The sequence below is a fragment of the Lycium barbarum genome, chromosome 9, assembly GCF_019175385.1.
Source record: "Lycium barbarum isolate Lr01 chromosome 9, ASM1917538v2, whole genome shotgun sequence".
Taxonomy (NCBI): Eukaryota; Viridiplantae; Streptophyta; class Magnoliopsida; order Solanales; family Solanaceae; genus Lycium; species Lycium barbarum.
In genome coordinates this window covers 23,394,877-23,406,951 of record NC_083345.1, presented here as the reverse complement: position 1 = coordinate 23,406,951, position 12,075 = coordinate 23,394,877, and the positions used below count along the sequence as shown (strand labels likewise).

The 12,075-nt window shown below is 41.6% G+C and overlaps 1 protein-coding gene across 10 annotated transcripts; it reads left to right on the top strand.

Moving 5' to 3' along the window:
- The first annotated feature begins 535 nt into the window (after nucleotides 1-535).
- On the top strand, nucleotides 536-6,555 carry LOC132610245 (uncharacterized). Of its 10 annotated transcripts, none has more exons than XM_060324548.1 (9): nucleotides 536-837; nucleotides 915-1,031; nucleotides 2,139-2,217; nucleotides 2,313-2,459; nucleotides 2,685-2,758; nucleotides 2,858-4,696; nucleotides 4,989-5,139; nucleotides 5,235-5,951; nucleotides 6,341-6,555. In XM_060324548.1, the coding sequence occupies exons 2-9, from the start codon at nucleotides 975-977 to the stop codon at nucleotides 6,394-6,396; spliced, it is 3,120 nt and encodes a 1,039-aa protein (XP_060180531.1). In that variant the 5' UTR covers nucleotides 536-837; nucleotides 915-974; the 3' UTR covers nucleotides 6,397-6,555. The 10 variants fall into 10 exon arrangements, with proteins under 10 accessions (XP_060180531.1, XP_060180534.1, XP_060180533.1 ...); XM_060324549.1 differs by having other exon boundaries at nucleotides 538-837; nucleotides 5,238-5,951; XM_060324551.1 differs by lacking the exon at nucleotides 915-1,031 and having other exon boundaries at nucleotides 537-837.
- The last annotated feature ends 5,520 nt before the right edge of the window (nucleotides 6,556-12,075 follow it).

Below are 12,075 nucleotides of genomic sequence, written 5' to 3'. Positions count from 1 at the left end.
ATAAAGTTAATCAACATTTGATACAGTATATTGTTCGTTGGAAAATTACTCTTGATATAAAATTCAGTATAGCTAATACGATGTATGGTTAATATTTATTTTGTTCTTATATAAAATGCCACATAAATAATGAGAAAATTTATGTTTTATATTTTATGTGGGGTAGAATGTGAAATAAGAATACATGTATGAAATAATATGTGGATTAGAATATTAAAATGATAAAACTAAACCTCATAATAATGAACAAACTTTTTTTTTTTTTTGAAGTAAATAAATATTTAAATTATACACTATATACCAATTTGTAGTACTGTATAATCAAACTAAATATATCTAAGAAAGAATAATTTTCACGTTTCAATCCTTGAGTGGGGGCAAATCTGAATGAAATAAATACAATGTGGGTCATAACATAATAATATAAAACAACAAGGACCTCACATTGTCAAATAAATTTTACTTTTTACTTTATTTAGAAAAAATGGCACTATCTATTTTTTTTCTGTCCTTATTGAATGTTAGAAAGAAAATTTTCATTTCACTTCTCCTCTACTACTACTACTTCTCTATATCTTACTGTAATTGAAAGCCTCATTAATTAATCACAATATACTAAATCTATTCAAGTCCGTTTGTCGGTGGAACGGAATCTCCGGCCGGAATGTTAGGTTTCCGTTTCCGCCGACAACTCCGCGGTGTTAATGATTGTACTCTGAGCTTTAGTGATTGTACTTTGAGGTTTATATTATCATATATTTTGATACTGTGAAGCTTCTAAGTGGAGCTGCTAGTGCTTTTTTCTTGTTTCGGCTTTCCGATCTCGTTTTTACTAAGGTAAATCGAATTTTTCTCTCTTTTTACATTTTTTTTTTCGCTTTTGGAGTAATTTTTTTTTTTTTTTACTTTTACAGTGAAGACATTTGCGAATTGTAGCTTGATTAACTTATTGTACAGAAACTTACTGAGGCAAAATGGTGACTGATCTGTATTTTTTGCTGTTGCGCAATCTAGCCAAAATATACTATGGGGTATGACAAAAAAATTACTCCCTCCGTCCCAAAATGAGTGTCGCTTTAGCTCATTTCAAGTCCATTAAGAAATCGATAAATACGATGTATAACTTACTAAATTATCCCTATTTATTACTCCCTCTGTCCCAATTTATGTCGTACAATTCGAATTTCGAGACTCAAAACTTCTTTATTTTGACCTTGAATTCGGACATACGGTCTTTAACTTTTTTTGAAAGATAGTTTACGTATTTAGAAACTACATAAAAAGTACTATAAGTCACAATAATTAACAATTTAAAGGGCATATGAATAAACCGCGGTCAAAGATTTTCTTGTTTGACTCTCGAAAAGTGAAAATTACCCCATAAATTGGGACAGAGGGAGAAGATGTTTCTTGAGAATTGAGTACTATTAGGAAGAAGTAGCTCTTTAATATAAGGGTATAATTGGAAACAATTACTTGAATTCCTAAAGCGACTGTTATTTTGGGACATTATTTTTGCTAAAACGACACTTATTTTGGGACGGAGGTAGTATTCTGTTATTGCTATTGAGATTATGTTATTGTGCAAATGATATAGATTGTATCTTCAGAAATCCATATCTTTGGCATGAATGTTTTTAGAGTGATCGCGTGTTCTCTCTATTGTGAAGCGTATATCAGTGAGCAAATATCTCCGATTTTAAATTTACTTCTTGGTCTATCTTTAATAGGTATTGTTTAGTAAAAATACTATGGAGCAGTTTTCCAGTCTTTGCAAAGACTGAAAACAGTTACTCTGGTGGCATTTGGTTGAAGGGAATTCTTTTGCAAAACTGTGAAATTTTTTCTTTTGGAAAAGAACTCAGTCTTTAAATTTTTGAACAAACTTAATCTCTTTTAGAGTTCTTTGCATGAAAGCTGAAGGCTTGCAGTTTGATTTTTGATCATATCCTGATCCGTTCAGCATCTACGGGTTCTCCCTTTTTTTTTTTTCTATGTCTGATCATTGGTCACTGTAACTTCTCTTTGATTTTACCTTTCATAGTTTCATGTAGTCTTAGTGGATGAGGAATAATGCTTTTTGTTTATTGAGCTGTTTCCTGGCTAAATCTCTCCCTTTTTTCTATTTGCATAGATAGGTCTATACCTGTAAAAACATACCTTTTCTATACTCAATATATGTGGAATGCCGTTCTTTTTATGAAGATATGAATAGAGGTTAGACATTGTTGGTGATTTTAATTCTTTACTGTTTAAGAGATGATTATTTGATGTGCTCTTTGGGATTTATGCTCTTCACTGTGCAATATCAGGAATTAAGATGAATGGGTTTCCGAATGGGAAGAGTTGTAATCATGATAAACCTTCTCCAGGATGCTTGGGACGAATGGTGAACCTCTTTGATTTAAATTCAGGGGTGGCAGGAAATAGGCTGCTTACAGATAAACCCCATCGCGATGGTGAAACTCTATGTTACTTTTTTTTTCTTTTCTGTCTCCCGTTTTCATTGGCATGAATGCTGTCTCTGTGAAATATTTACTCAAATTTAATATCCCAAGAATGTATTGAGCATTGAAAAAAACTTAGTTTGGACGGCTGCAAGCATTGGCTTTTGGCCCTGTAGTTTATGTCATCTATTACTATGAGGTCGAGTCTGCATATTGAGCTGATCCAGCTTATTGCAGGTTCACTCTCGAGGAGCCAATCAGATCTGGTGAGGTTGTCGCCATCTTCTGAGGATCACGTAGAAGAAAAACTGGTGCATCCTCTATCTAGATGACATTTATTTAGAGAGCAAGGTGTTGATTTTCTGCAGAGTTTGACTTAAAAACTAATGCTTAGCTATGGTGCCATGCAGGTTGTCTCGAATTTGAAGAGGACTAGTTCAAACAGGAAATCAAATGGAACACCAATCAAGATGCTTATAGCCCAAGAAATGTCCAAGGAAATAGATTCTAGTCACAATCCACCTAGTGTTGTTGCCAAGCTGATGGGGCTTGATGCTCTTCCGCAGAAATCTGCTCCAGCTATAAGACGTAATTTTGGAGGTCATTCACGGTGTCATACAGATTCCTCTTTCAGCTATTGCCAGCACGAAAATGAATCCTTGACGGAAGAAATGCAGCAAGAATTTCATCAATACCCAGAGCAGAATGAATATAAAGATGTTTATGAAGTTTGGCAGCAACCCCAAAAAACGAACCGTGTGAGAAGTAAATCCCCACAAAAGGAAAGACACGACGAAACTAGTTTGGACAAGAAGTCAGCCTTTGTTCGTCAGAAGTTTATTGAAGCAAAATGTTTATCCATAGATGAACAACTTCGCGAGTCTAAGGAATTCCAAGATGCATTGGATGTCTTAAGTTCCAACACGGATCTGTTCCTCAAGTTTCTGCAAGAACCAAATCCAATGTTTTCTCAGCATTTATATAAGTTGCAGTCTATACCTCCTCCTCCTGAGACAAAGCGAATAACTGTTCTAAGACCATCAAAAATGGTTGATGATTGTAAATTTGGTGGATCAGTGAAGAAAAATGAAATAAACAGAACAACCCATGTAGGTCTGGGAAACAGGGCAAAAAACCATATGGCATTTTCCCCTCCTGCAGCAAGTTGGAACATTGATGAAAATCATGCTCAACCTACACGGATAGTCGTGTTAAAACCAAGCCTTGGTAAGACTCACAACTATAGGGCTGCAAGTTCTTCACCGTCAGCATCACCAAGAGTATCACAAACTGAAACAAGTTTCGTCAACATGGAGGCTAATGAAGCTCAAGAATCAAGAGAAGTGGCACAAACTATCACACAGCATATGCGAGTAAACATAGGTGGACATCAAAGGGATGAAACATTACTTTCTTCTGTATTTGCAAATGGCTACACTGGTGATGAAAGCTCATTTAATAAATCTGAAAAAGAGTATGCAGCTGGAAATATCAGTGATTCTGAAGTCATGTCACCTGCTTCTAGGCACTCGTGGGATTATATCAATAGGTTTGGCAGCCCTTATTCTTGCTCCTCCTTGGGCCGTGCTTCTTATTCCCCTGAATCTTCAGTTTCTAGAGAAGCCAAGAAGCGACTTTCTGAGAGATGGGCGATGGTGGCATCTAATGGCAGTTGTCAAGAACAAAGACAAATGAGGAGAAGCTCCAGCAGCACTTTAGGTGAGATGCTTGCTCTTTCTGATATTAAGACGGCAGGAAGAATAGAGCAGGAGAGTATTAAAGAAGATCCCCAGATTTCAAATTCCGCCTCGGTGAGTAATTCCAAAGATGATGAAGCTATCAACAAGTCACCAAGGAATCTCTTGAAGTCTAAATCTGTCCCTCTATCCTCTACTGCATTCAGTTCGCAGTTGAATGTGGGTGCCCCAGATCCTGTGACCAGAGAAAATGACCTCCCCAAGCAGACAACAAAACCGAGAAGTGCAAAATCATCACTGAAAGGGAAGGTCTCAAATCTTTTCTTCTCTAGGAACAAAAAGCCAAACAAAAACGGAGCCAAGTGCTTGCAATCCAATGATGAATTGCACTCAGGTGCAAAGCCTTTACATTCTCTATCAAAAGTTGACAAATATAGTGGTGAATTCCTTGATGACCGAAGGATTGAGTGCTCAGCAAGCGATCTTCGTGAATCATCATGTGCGCTAACTTGTGAAGATTTAGTTGGGAAGCAAGGCACAACCTCTCCTGAGGTAAAGCAGTTACCTGATGTTTCTTCCTATTACACTGTTGCAAGTTGGAAAATGGTTCATTTGCATTTTACATCAGTATTTTGTTTGTGGTTGTCATCTACACACCTTTAATGTCATGTCATGCATTTACAATTTCTTGCATATTTTATGAGATCACTCTCTGCGGTGTCTTTAAATTTTTTATTTTACTTTTATGTGTGGGAACTATCTGAAACTGGAGAGCTCAAATAGTGTCGACATGACTGCTCAAGAAGTTGCTCAAAGTAGATTTATATTATAATACTTTTTGTAGGTTGTGCTCTCTGGAGCAAGATCTTTGCACGCTGGACACCCATGTGAGAACCAGGACCAACCAAGTCCTATATCAGTTTTGGAGGCACCATTTGAAGAGGATGAACATCCAGCACGTATATCATCTGGCAGTATCAAGCCAGACCGTCATGGTAAATGTCGTCAACAATCTACCATAATTTCTGGTTTCTCTTTTCTTTCTTGATATAAAACTTAAACTATTTCTTCCACCGCCCAATCAAATTAGCAGGTGCCGAGTTGTCTCTTCACCCTATAAAGTCCAACTTGATCGATAAATCTCCTCCAATAGGATCAATTGCTCGTACATTATCATGGGAAGATTCTTGTGCAGATACAGCCAGTTCAGTTTACGTGAGACCATCATCATCCACTCAGAGGATTGAGGAAGTAGAACGTGAATGGTTCTCTTTTGTTCAAACATTACTAGCCGTGGCCGGTCTTGATGAAGTGCAGTCTGTCGCTTTCTCAACCATGTGGCATTCTCCTGAAAGCCCTTTGGACCCGTCACTCAGAGAAAAATACATTGATCTGAATGAGAAGGAGACACTACATGAGGCTAAGCGAAGACAAAGGAGATCAACCCAGAAGCTTGTGTTTGATTGTGTAAATGCAGCTTTACTAGAAATTGCAGGATATGGGCCAGACAATTGCCAAAGAGCCATACCTTCTATGGGGGTCCATAATAATCTGCCACAGGGAACTAGGCTAGTATTGTTGGACCAAGTGTGGGACCGAATGAAGGAATGGTTTCCTAGTGAAGCGAAATATCTCTCTATTGATGGCGGGGACTTAGACAGCCTGGTGGTGGAGGGAATGGTAACGAAGGAGGTAACGGGGAAATGGTGGCTTGAAAATTTGAGATTAGAATTAGACAATGTAGAAATCGAAATTGAAGGGAAGTTGCTCGAAGAGCTTGTGCATGAATCTGTCGTTGAATTTGCAGGTAGAATGTGATGAAGTCTTCTGCACTTATTCTTCTTTGTTTTTTTTTTCGTTTTTTTTTTTCACAATAATATAACATTATTGTTTGTTTATCATTGTATTTGCCAACAACACTGCCCAAAGGTAATTGTTTAATGTTGTGAAGTGTATGCAAATCTGTACTGATCTATATCTGGAATTATTTTGTATATATATATGCTTTGACCCTGTCATAAAAATAGATTACAACCATATGTAAAATCTAACCGTTGAGATATTGAGAATCTTAACTTTGTGAGTGATAGATATTGGTGTTGGAACCTTCAAGTTAAGACACAACTTTGCCTTCTCTTTATTAAGCACCCGAATATTCTTAGCTGGAAATGAAATGTCGCTTGTTTGTATTTGCAGTACAAATATACCAGCCAGATGATTTTTTTTACCAGCAGCCAAAAAAACAGGAGTGAGACGGAAGAAAAAATCTCGTGACTGGACAGCTGAACAACTCTTTTGACTATTCGTGCATCTAATTTATTTTTTCTTTTGAATCACAAAAACTATTATAGAAAAGAAAAAGAAAGTGAACACCGACAAGATATGAGCAACTAACAAAAGATTTTTTGTCATGGTATGGACAGTTATGTGAAAATGACACTGCATAAGCAAATCTAAAACCATCACATGCATACCAACTACCACCAAATATTATACGTTTTCCTTATTCTTTTCTTTATTATTTTGGGAGGGGTGGTTCCAGAAATTGGGGGATGAAAGGTGCTTCACAAGATTTTGAACCTAGCTCACACAACCACTAATTTTACCGAAATGTTATGTTTCCTCTTTTTGTTACTCTTTTTTATTCCCCCTTAAACTTTAGGTGTGAGTCTGAAAATAAAACTCCCGTAAATCCAGCATTTTTCATTTTGGGGTGTTTATGGTTTGGTTAACTACCGATCCAAACGGGCAAACCGAATTAAAGAAATTAAATAAATCAGTATTTTTTGGGGTTTGGTTTTAAATTTTTAAAAATCGATCTTATTTGGTTTGGTTTTGAATTTATTAAAATTAAACCGAAGAAAAAACTGAACCGAACCGACAAATTATATACATAATTTTTACATATATACATAATATATTAAATTAGATCGAAATTATCATGAAATTCACTAAGTTTAATCGTATATTTTTCTTCCATAAGAATTAGTCAATCTTTCTTGTGTTAGAGGAAGATAAAAGTTTCAGAAATCTTTAGCTTTTGAGTATTCTAACTTACATAGAATATCATAAGACATTGTATAGTTAATATATTTAACTTGTTCTTGTATACGGTGAAAACCGGATGAGGGCCAATCCAGGGTAGTCGTGGCTCGGCGGAGGAAAAGGAGGGAAAGTTCGTGTATAGGCATCTGGTTTCCGGATAAGCATTCGGATCAAAGCCGAGCGGAAGCATCATCGGTCCCGGTTTTTAAGCTACCGAAGTTTCAGATCTCTTTCCGGGGGGGTTACCGCCGGAGGTCCGGTACCCGTGAGTCCGTTGGTCCGTTATGACCGTTACTGGGGCGCAGCAGTGGTGTCACATCATGGTCGGCTATCAACTATGCGTGTGTCAGACGGCGCCGTCAGTCAAATCCCATCACATCCATTCAGGTGCTGTCCCTTTATTATTATTTTATTAATTCATATTGAGGAAGGCCCACGGGTTCATCACTATAAATAGGGCATTCCCTCCTCCCTTTGGGGGTTGGTTCATCTTTATTCAAAAGAACACTTGTAACACAATACCTATATATATGCAGTTCTTGCAATCTCAATATTGATATTTTCCATTGTAAGTTTGTCATCTGTATCATATTTCTTCAATCAATTGGCCATACGCGGAGTCATCCGTCACTTGCGCTCCTTGCTCGCTTATCAATAAGCATTCTCATCCACGGTTTGTAATAAACATTGGGACTCAAGCACATATCCTATACTCACACACAAATTCAATTGATTACCGAATCCGGGGTAAACAATTTGGCGCCCACCGTGGGGCAGGGATAATAGTTCTTGGTCCTGATTCTTGTCGTTCTCACCTCCAAACCGTAACACTCCCACCCCGTTTGTCTCGTCAAAAACGGACTAATGGCTGATGTTGAGCAATCTGGCCATGTCAATAATACCGAGATTGTGGCAGAAAACGAGGAAAGCGAATTACGGGGACTACCGAACCCCGCTGACCCGAACCGCGTCGACTCGAGGGAGGGCCTCAACCGACAAAACACGGTGGATCAAATTAATGCCGCCCTACCGGCCACTGATCCTCTAAGAACTCGTAACTCCGTCACATTGTCTCGGACCCAAAGCCAGAGAGAGCCGGAGGAAGCGAACGACGGCATTAATTTGCGTTTGATTTTCGAAATGTTGCAGGAACAAAGAGCGGCAATCGCCGAGCAAGGAATGGCGATTGCCCGGTTGCAGAGCGGACAAGGGGAGGCTGGACCGGAAAAGGCCAAGGGAACAGCAGAAATCGAGAGAAACGGGCCGCGGATAGTCGAGAGCAATGATTCCGGAGCCGGTTCTTCCACCGAGGTACTGAAGATGCTTGAAACCTTGGCGAAGCGAGTAGACTCTACCGAAAAAAGGGTAGAGACTTACAATTCTCGGGTAGATCAGATACCGGGGGCTCCACCTTTGCTAAAAGGGTCTAACTCGAAAAAATATATTCATAGGCCTTTTCCTCCGAGTGCAGCACCCAAGTTAATCCCGAAGAGATTCAAGATGCCGGACATTCAGAAATACGATGGCACCACGGACCCAAATGAGCACGTGACCGCGTACGCCTGTGCTATAAAGGGCAATGATATGAAGAGGATGAGATAGAGTCAGTATTGTTGAAGAAATTCGGGGAGACTCTGTCAAAAGGGGCGTTGACGTGGTACGACCATCTGCCCGAGCATTCGATCACTTCTTTTGAGATGCTCGCCGATGCCTTTGTGAAAGCCCACGCCGGTGCAATAAAGGTGCAGGCCCGTAAGGCTGACATTTTTCGGATAACCCAAAGGGACGGCGAGTTATTACGGGAATTCGTCACCCGGTTCCAGAGGGAACGAATGGAGCTACCCCCGGTGCCGGAAGAGTGGGCCGCACAGGCCTTCACAAAGGGCCTCAACATGCTAAGTTCGGTGGCCTCGGCAAAATTGAAAGAGAGCTTGCTGGAATACGAGGCCGTAACATGGGCCGGCGTCCACAATCGGTATGAGTCAAAGATTCGGGTGGAGGATGATCAATCCGAGTTCTCTCCGGTAAGGACCAAAATAAGTAGAGGTTTCGAGCCGCCAAGGAAGGGATACGAGGCCAAGTCTGAATCATCGAAAGAAAGGTTTCGGCCATATCCCTATCCGGATAAGCAAAGTTTCAGGTCGGAAAAGGCAATAGAGAGCCCGAGCCATTTCTCAGGACGGGGCAGCAAACGAGTAGAGCGGCCATCGAACAGTCGGGGACTCTCGTTTAGGAGCGATGCCGGAAGTTCCGCCGGCAATAAAGTTCCTCCAAAAATTTCAGAATACAACTTCAACGTTAGTACTTCAGCACTTGTCTCGGCTATTGGACGTGTCCCCGATGTAAGGTGGCCTAAACCATTGAGGTCGGATTCGGGTTAGCGAGATCCGGGTGTAGTGTGCGAGTATCACGGGACCCACGAGCATCGAACCGAAGATTGCCGTCAATTGAGAGACGAGGTAGCCCGGTTATTGAAAAATGGTCACCTCCGAGATCTGCTGAGCGACCGGGCCAAAAATCACTATAACGAAAGGGAATCTTTTCAAAGGTCCGAGCCTGTCGAACCCCAGCATACGATCAACATGATAGTGGGCGGGACAGACGCCCCTCGAGGGCCGGTAATGAAACGGACGAAGATCTCTATTGTTCGTGAAAAGCGCACCCGAGGCCATTCGGCCAAGGGATCCATCTTCTTTAATGACGAAGACGCAGAGGACATCGTTCAACCCCACAATGACGCATTGGTAATCTCTATACTAGTCTTTAAAACTAAGGTTAAACGTATTCTGATTGACCCAGGTAGCTCGGCCAACATCATCCGATGGAGGGTGGTTGAACAGCTAGGACTGCTCGGCCAGATCGCACCAGTGGCCCGGGTGCTAAGCGGGTTCAATATGGCGAGCGAAACCACAAAGGGGGAAATCTCATTGCCTGTAAATGTGGGTGGCACCATTCAGCAAACGATGTTCTATGTGATCGAGGGGGACATGAAATATAATGCATTATTGGGCAGACCTTGGATACATAGCATGAGGGCGGTGCCCTCAACACTACATCAGCTATTGAAATTCCCCACGCCGGAAGGAGTGAAAACCGTTCGGGGCGAGCAGCCCGCTGCAAGGGAAATGTTTGCAGTAGAAGAAGCGGCACCTCGGCCCGAGGAGCCGGAATGGAAAAGTGCAACCGGAGGAGACATTCCTAAATAGCAATCAAAGTGCGCCGGGTTGAACCCGGTACATAAGGAGGAAGATTACGAGGTACCCAGATCGTTCGTCATGCCAGATGACTCGGATGCAACTCAGTCAACTGTGGAGGAATTGGAGCAGATCATCCTGTTCGAATATCTCCCGAACAGAAAGGTATACCTGGGCACGGGGCTCACCCCGGTGCTCAGGCGTCGATTAATTGAATTTCTTCGTGCTAACGCCGATTGCTTTGCATGGTCGCATATAGATATGACAGGTATATCACCAGAAATAGCAACTCACAAGCTCAGCCTGGATGGGAAGTTTACTCCGGTGAAACAGAAAAGGAGACCCATGGCGGAGGCTAAACACGCATTTGTGAAGGACGAGGTAACAAAACTTTTGAAGATAGGATCCATCCGAGAGGTAAAGTACCCGGACTGGCTGGCCAACGTTGTGGTAGTACCCAAAAAAGGTAACAAACTTCGAATGTGTGTCGACTTCAAAGATTTAAACAAGGCATGCCCGAAGGACTCGTTTCCGTTGCCTCATATCGACAGAATGATCGATGCGACGGCCGGGCATGAGATGTTGAGTTTTCTCGACGCTTACTCCGGGTATAACCAGATCCGGATGTACCCGGAGGATCAAGAGAAAACATCCTTCATCACCCGGTACGGGACCTACTGTTATAACGTCATGCCTTTCGGACTAAAAAATGCCGGTGCAACTTACCAACGCCTAATTAATGAAATGTTCGAAGAACAGATAGGGAAAAAAATGGAGGTTTACGTTGACGATATGGTTGTTAAGTCCCTGGAAACAGAGGACCATTTAAAGCATTTGCAGGAAACCTTCAATGTGCTTCGCAAATACAACATGAAGCTTAACCCGGAGAAGTGTGCATTCGGTGTAAGATCTGGCAGATTCCTAGGTTTCATGGTGTCAAACCGAGGGATCGAAATCAACCCGGACAAGATCAAAGCCATCGAAGATATCGAGGTAGTGAACAGCATAAAGGGGGTTCAGAAACTCACCGGGAAAATCGCAGCACTAAGTCGCTTCATATCGAGATCCTCGAACAGGAGTCACCGGTTCTTCTCCTTGCTCAGAAAGAAGAATGATTTTATCTGGACACCGGAGTGCCAAGAAGCTCTGCAGGATCTGAAGAAGTACTTGTCTAACCCCCCTCTACTGCACACGCCGAAGGCAGGTGAGACACTATTTCTGTACCTAGCGGTCTCCAAAGTTGCGGTAAGCGGCGTTTTGGTCCGAGAAGAATCAGGTACGCAATTCCCTGTCTATTACGTGAGTAGAACATTGGGGGATGCGGAGACCCGTTACCCCCATCTGGAAAAGTTGGCGTTGGCACTAGTAAGCGCCTCCAGAAAGCTTAAGCCTTACTTTCAAAGCCATCCCATATGTGTAGTAACTACTTATCCTTTGAAAAACGTCATGCATAAACCCGAGTTGTCGGGTAGGCTAACGAAGTGGGCTGTAGAGGTCAGCGGCTACGACCTCGAATACAGACCCCGAACGGCCATCAAATCCCAAATCTTAGCCGATTTCATAGCAGACTTCGCCCCAGCCATGGTCCCCGAGGTCGAAAAAGAGTTCCTGCTGACCTCGGGAAAGGACACGGGCATTTGGTCTCTGTATACGGACGGGGCTTCGAACCTTAGAGGTTCCGGGCTTGGTATT

Bases quoted from the DNA above. Each gene is read 5' to 3' on its own strand.
- LOC132610245 (XM_060324548.1), top strand. From the start codon at position 975: ATGGTGACTGATCTGTATTTTTTGCTGTTGCGCAATCTAGCCAAAATA. The intron at 2,218-2,312 runs GTTAGACATTGT...GTGCAATATCAG, and splicing joins TTATGAAGATATGAATAGAG to GAATTAAGATGAATGGGTTT. The intron at 5,140-5,234 runs GTAAATGTCGTC...CAATCAAATTAG, and splicing joins TATCAAGCCAGACCGTCATG to CAGGTGCCGAGTTGTCTCTT.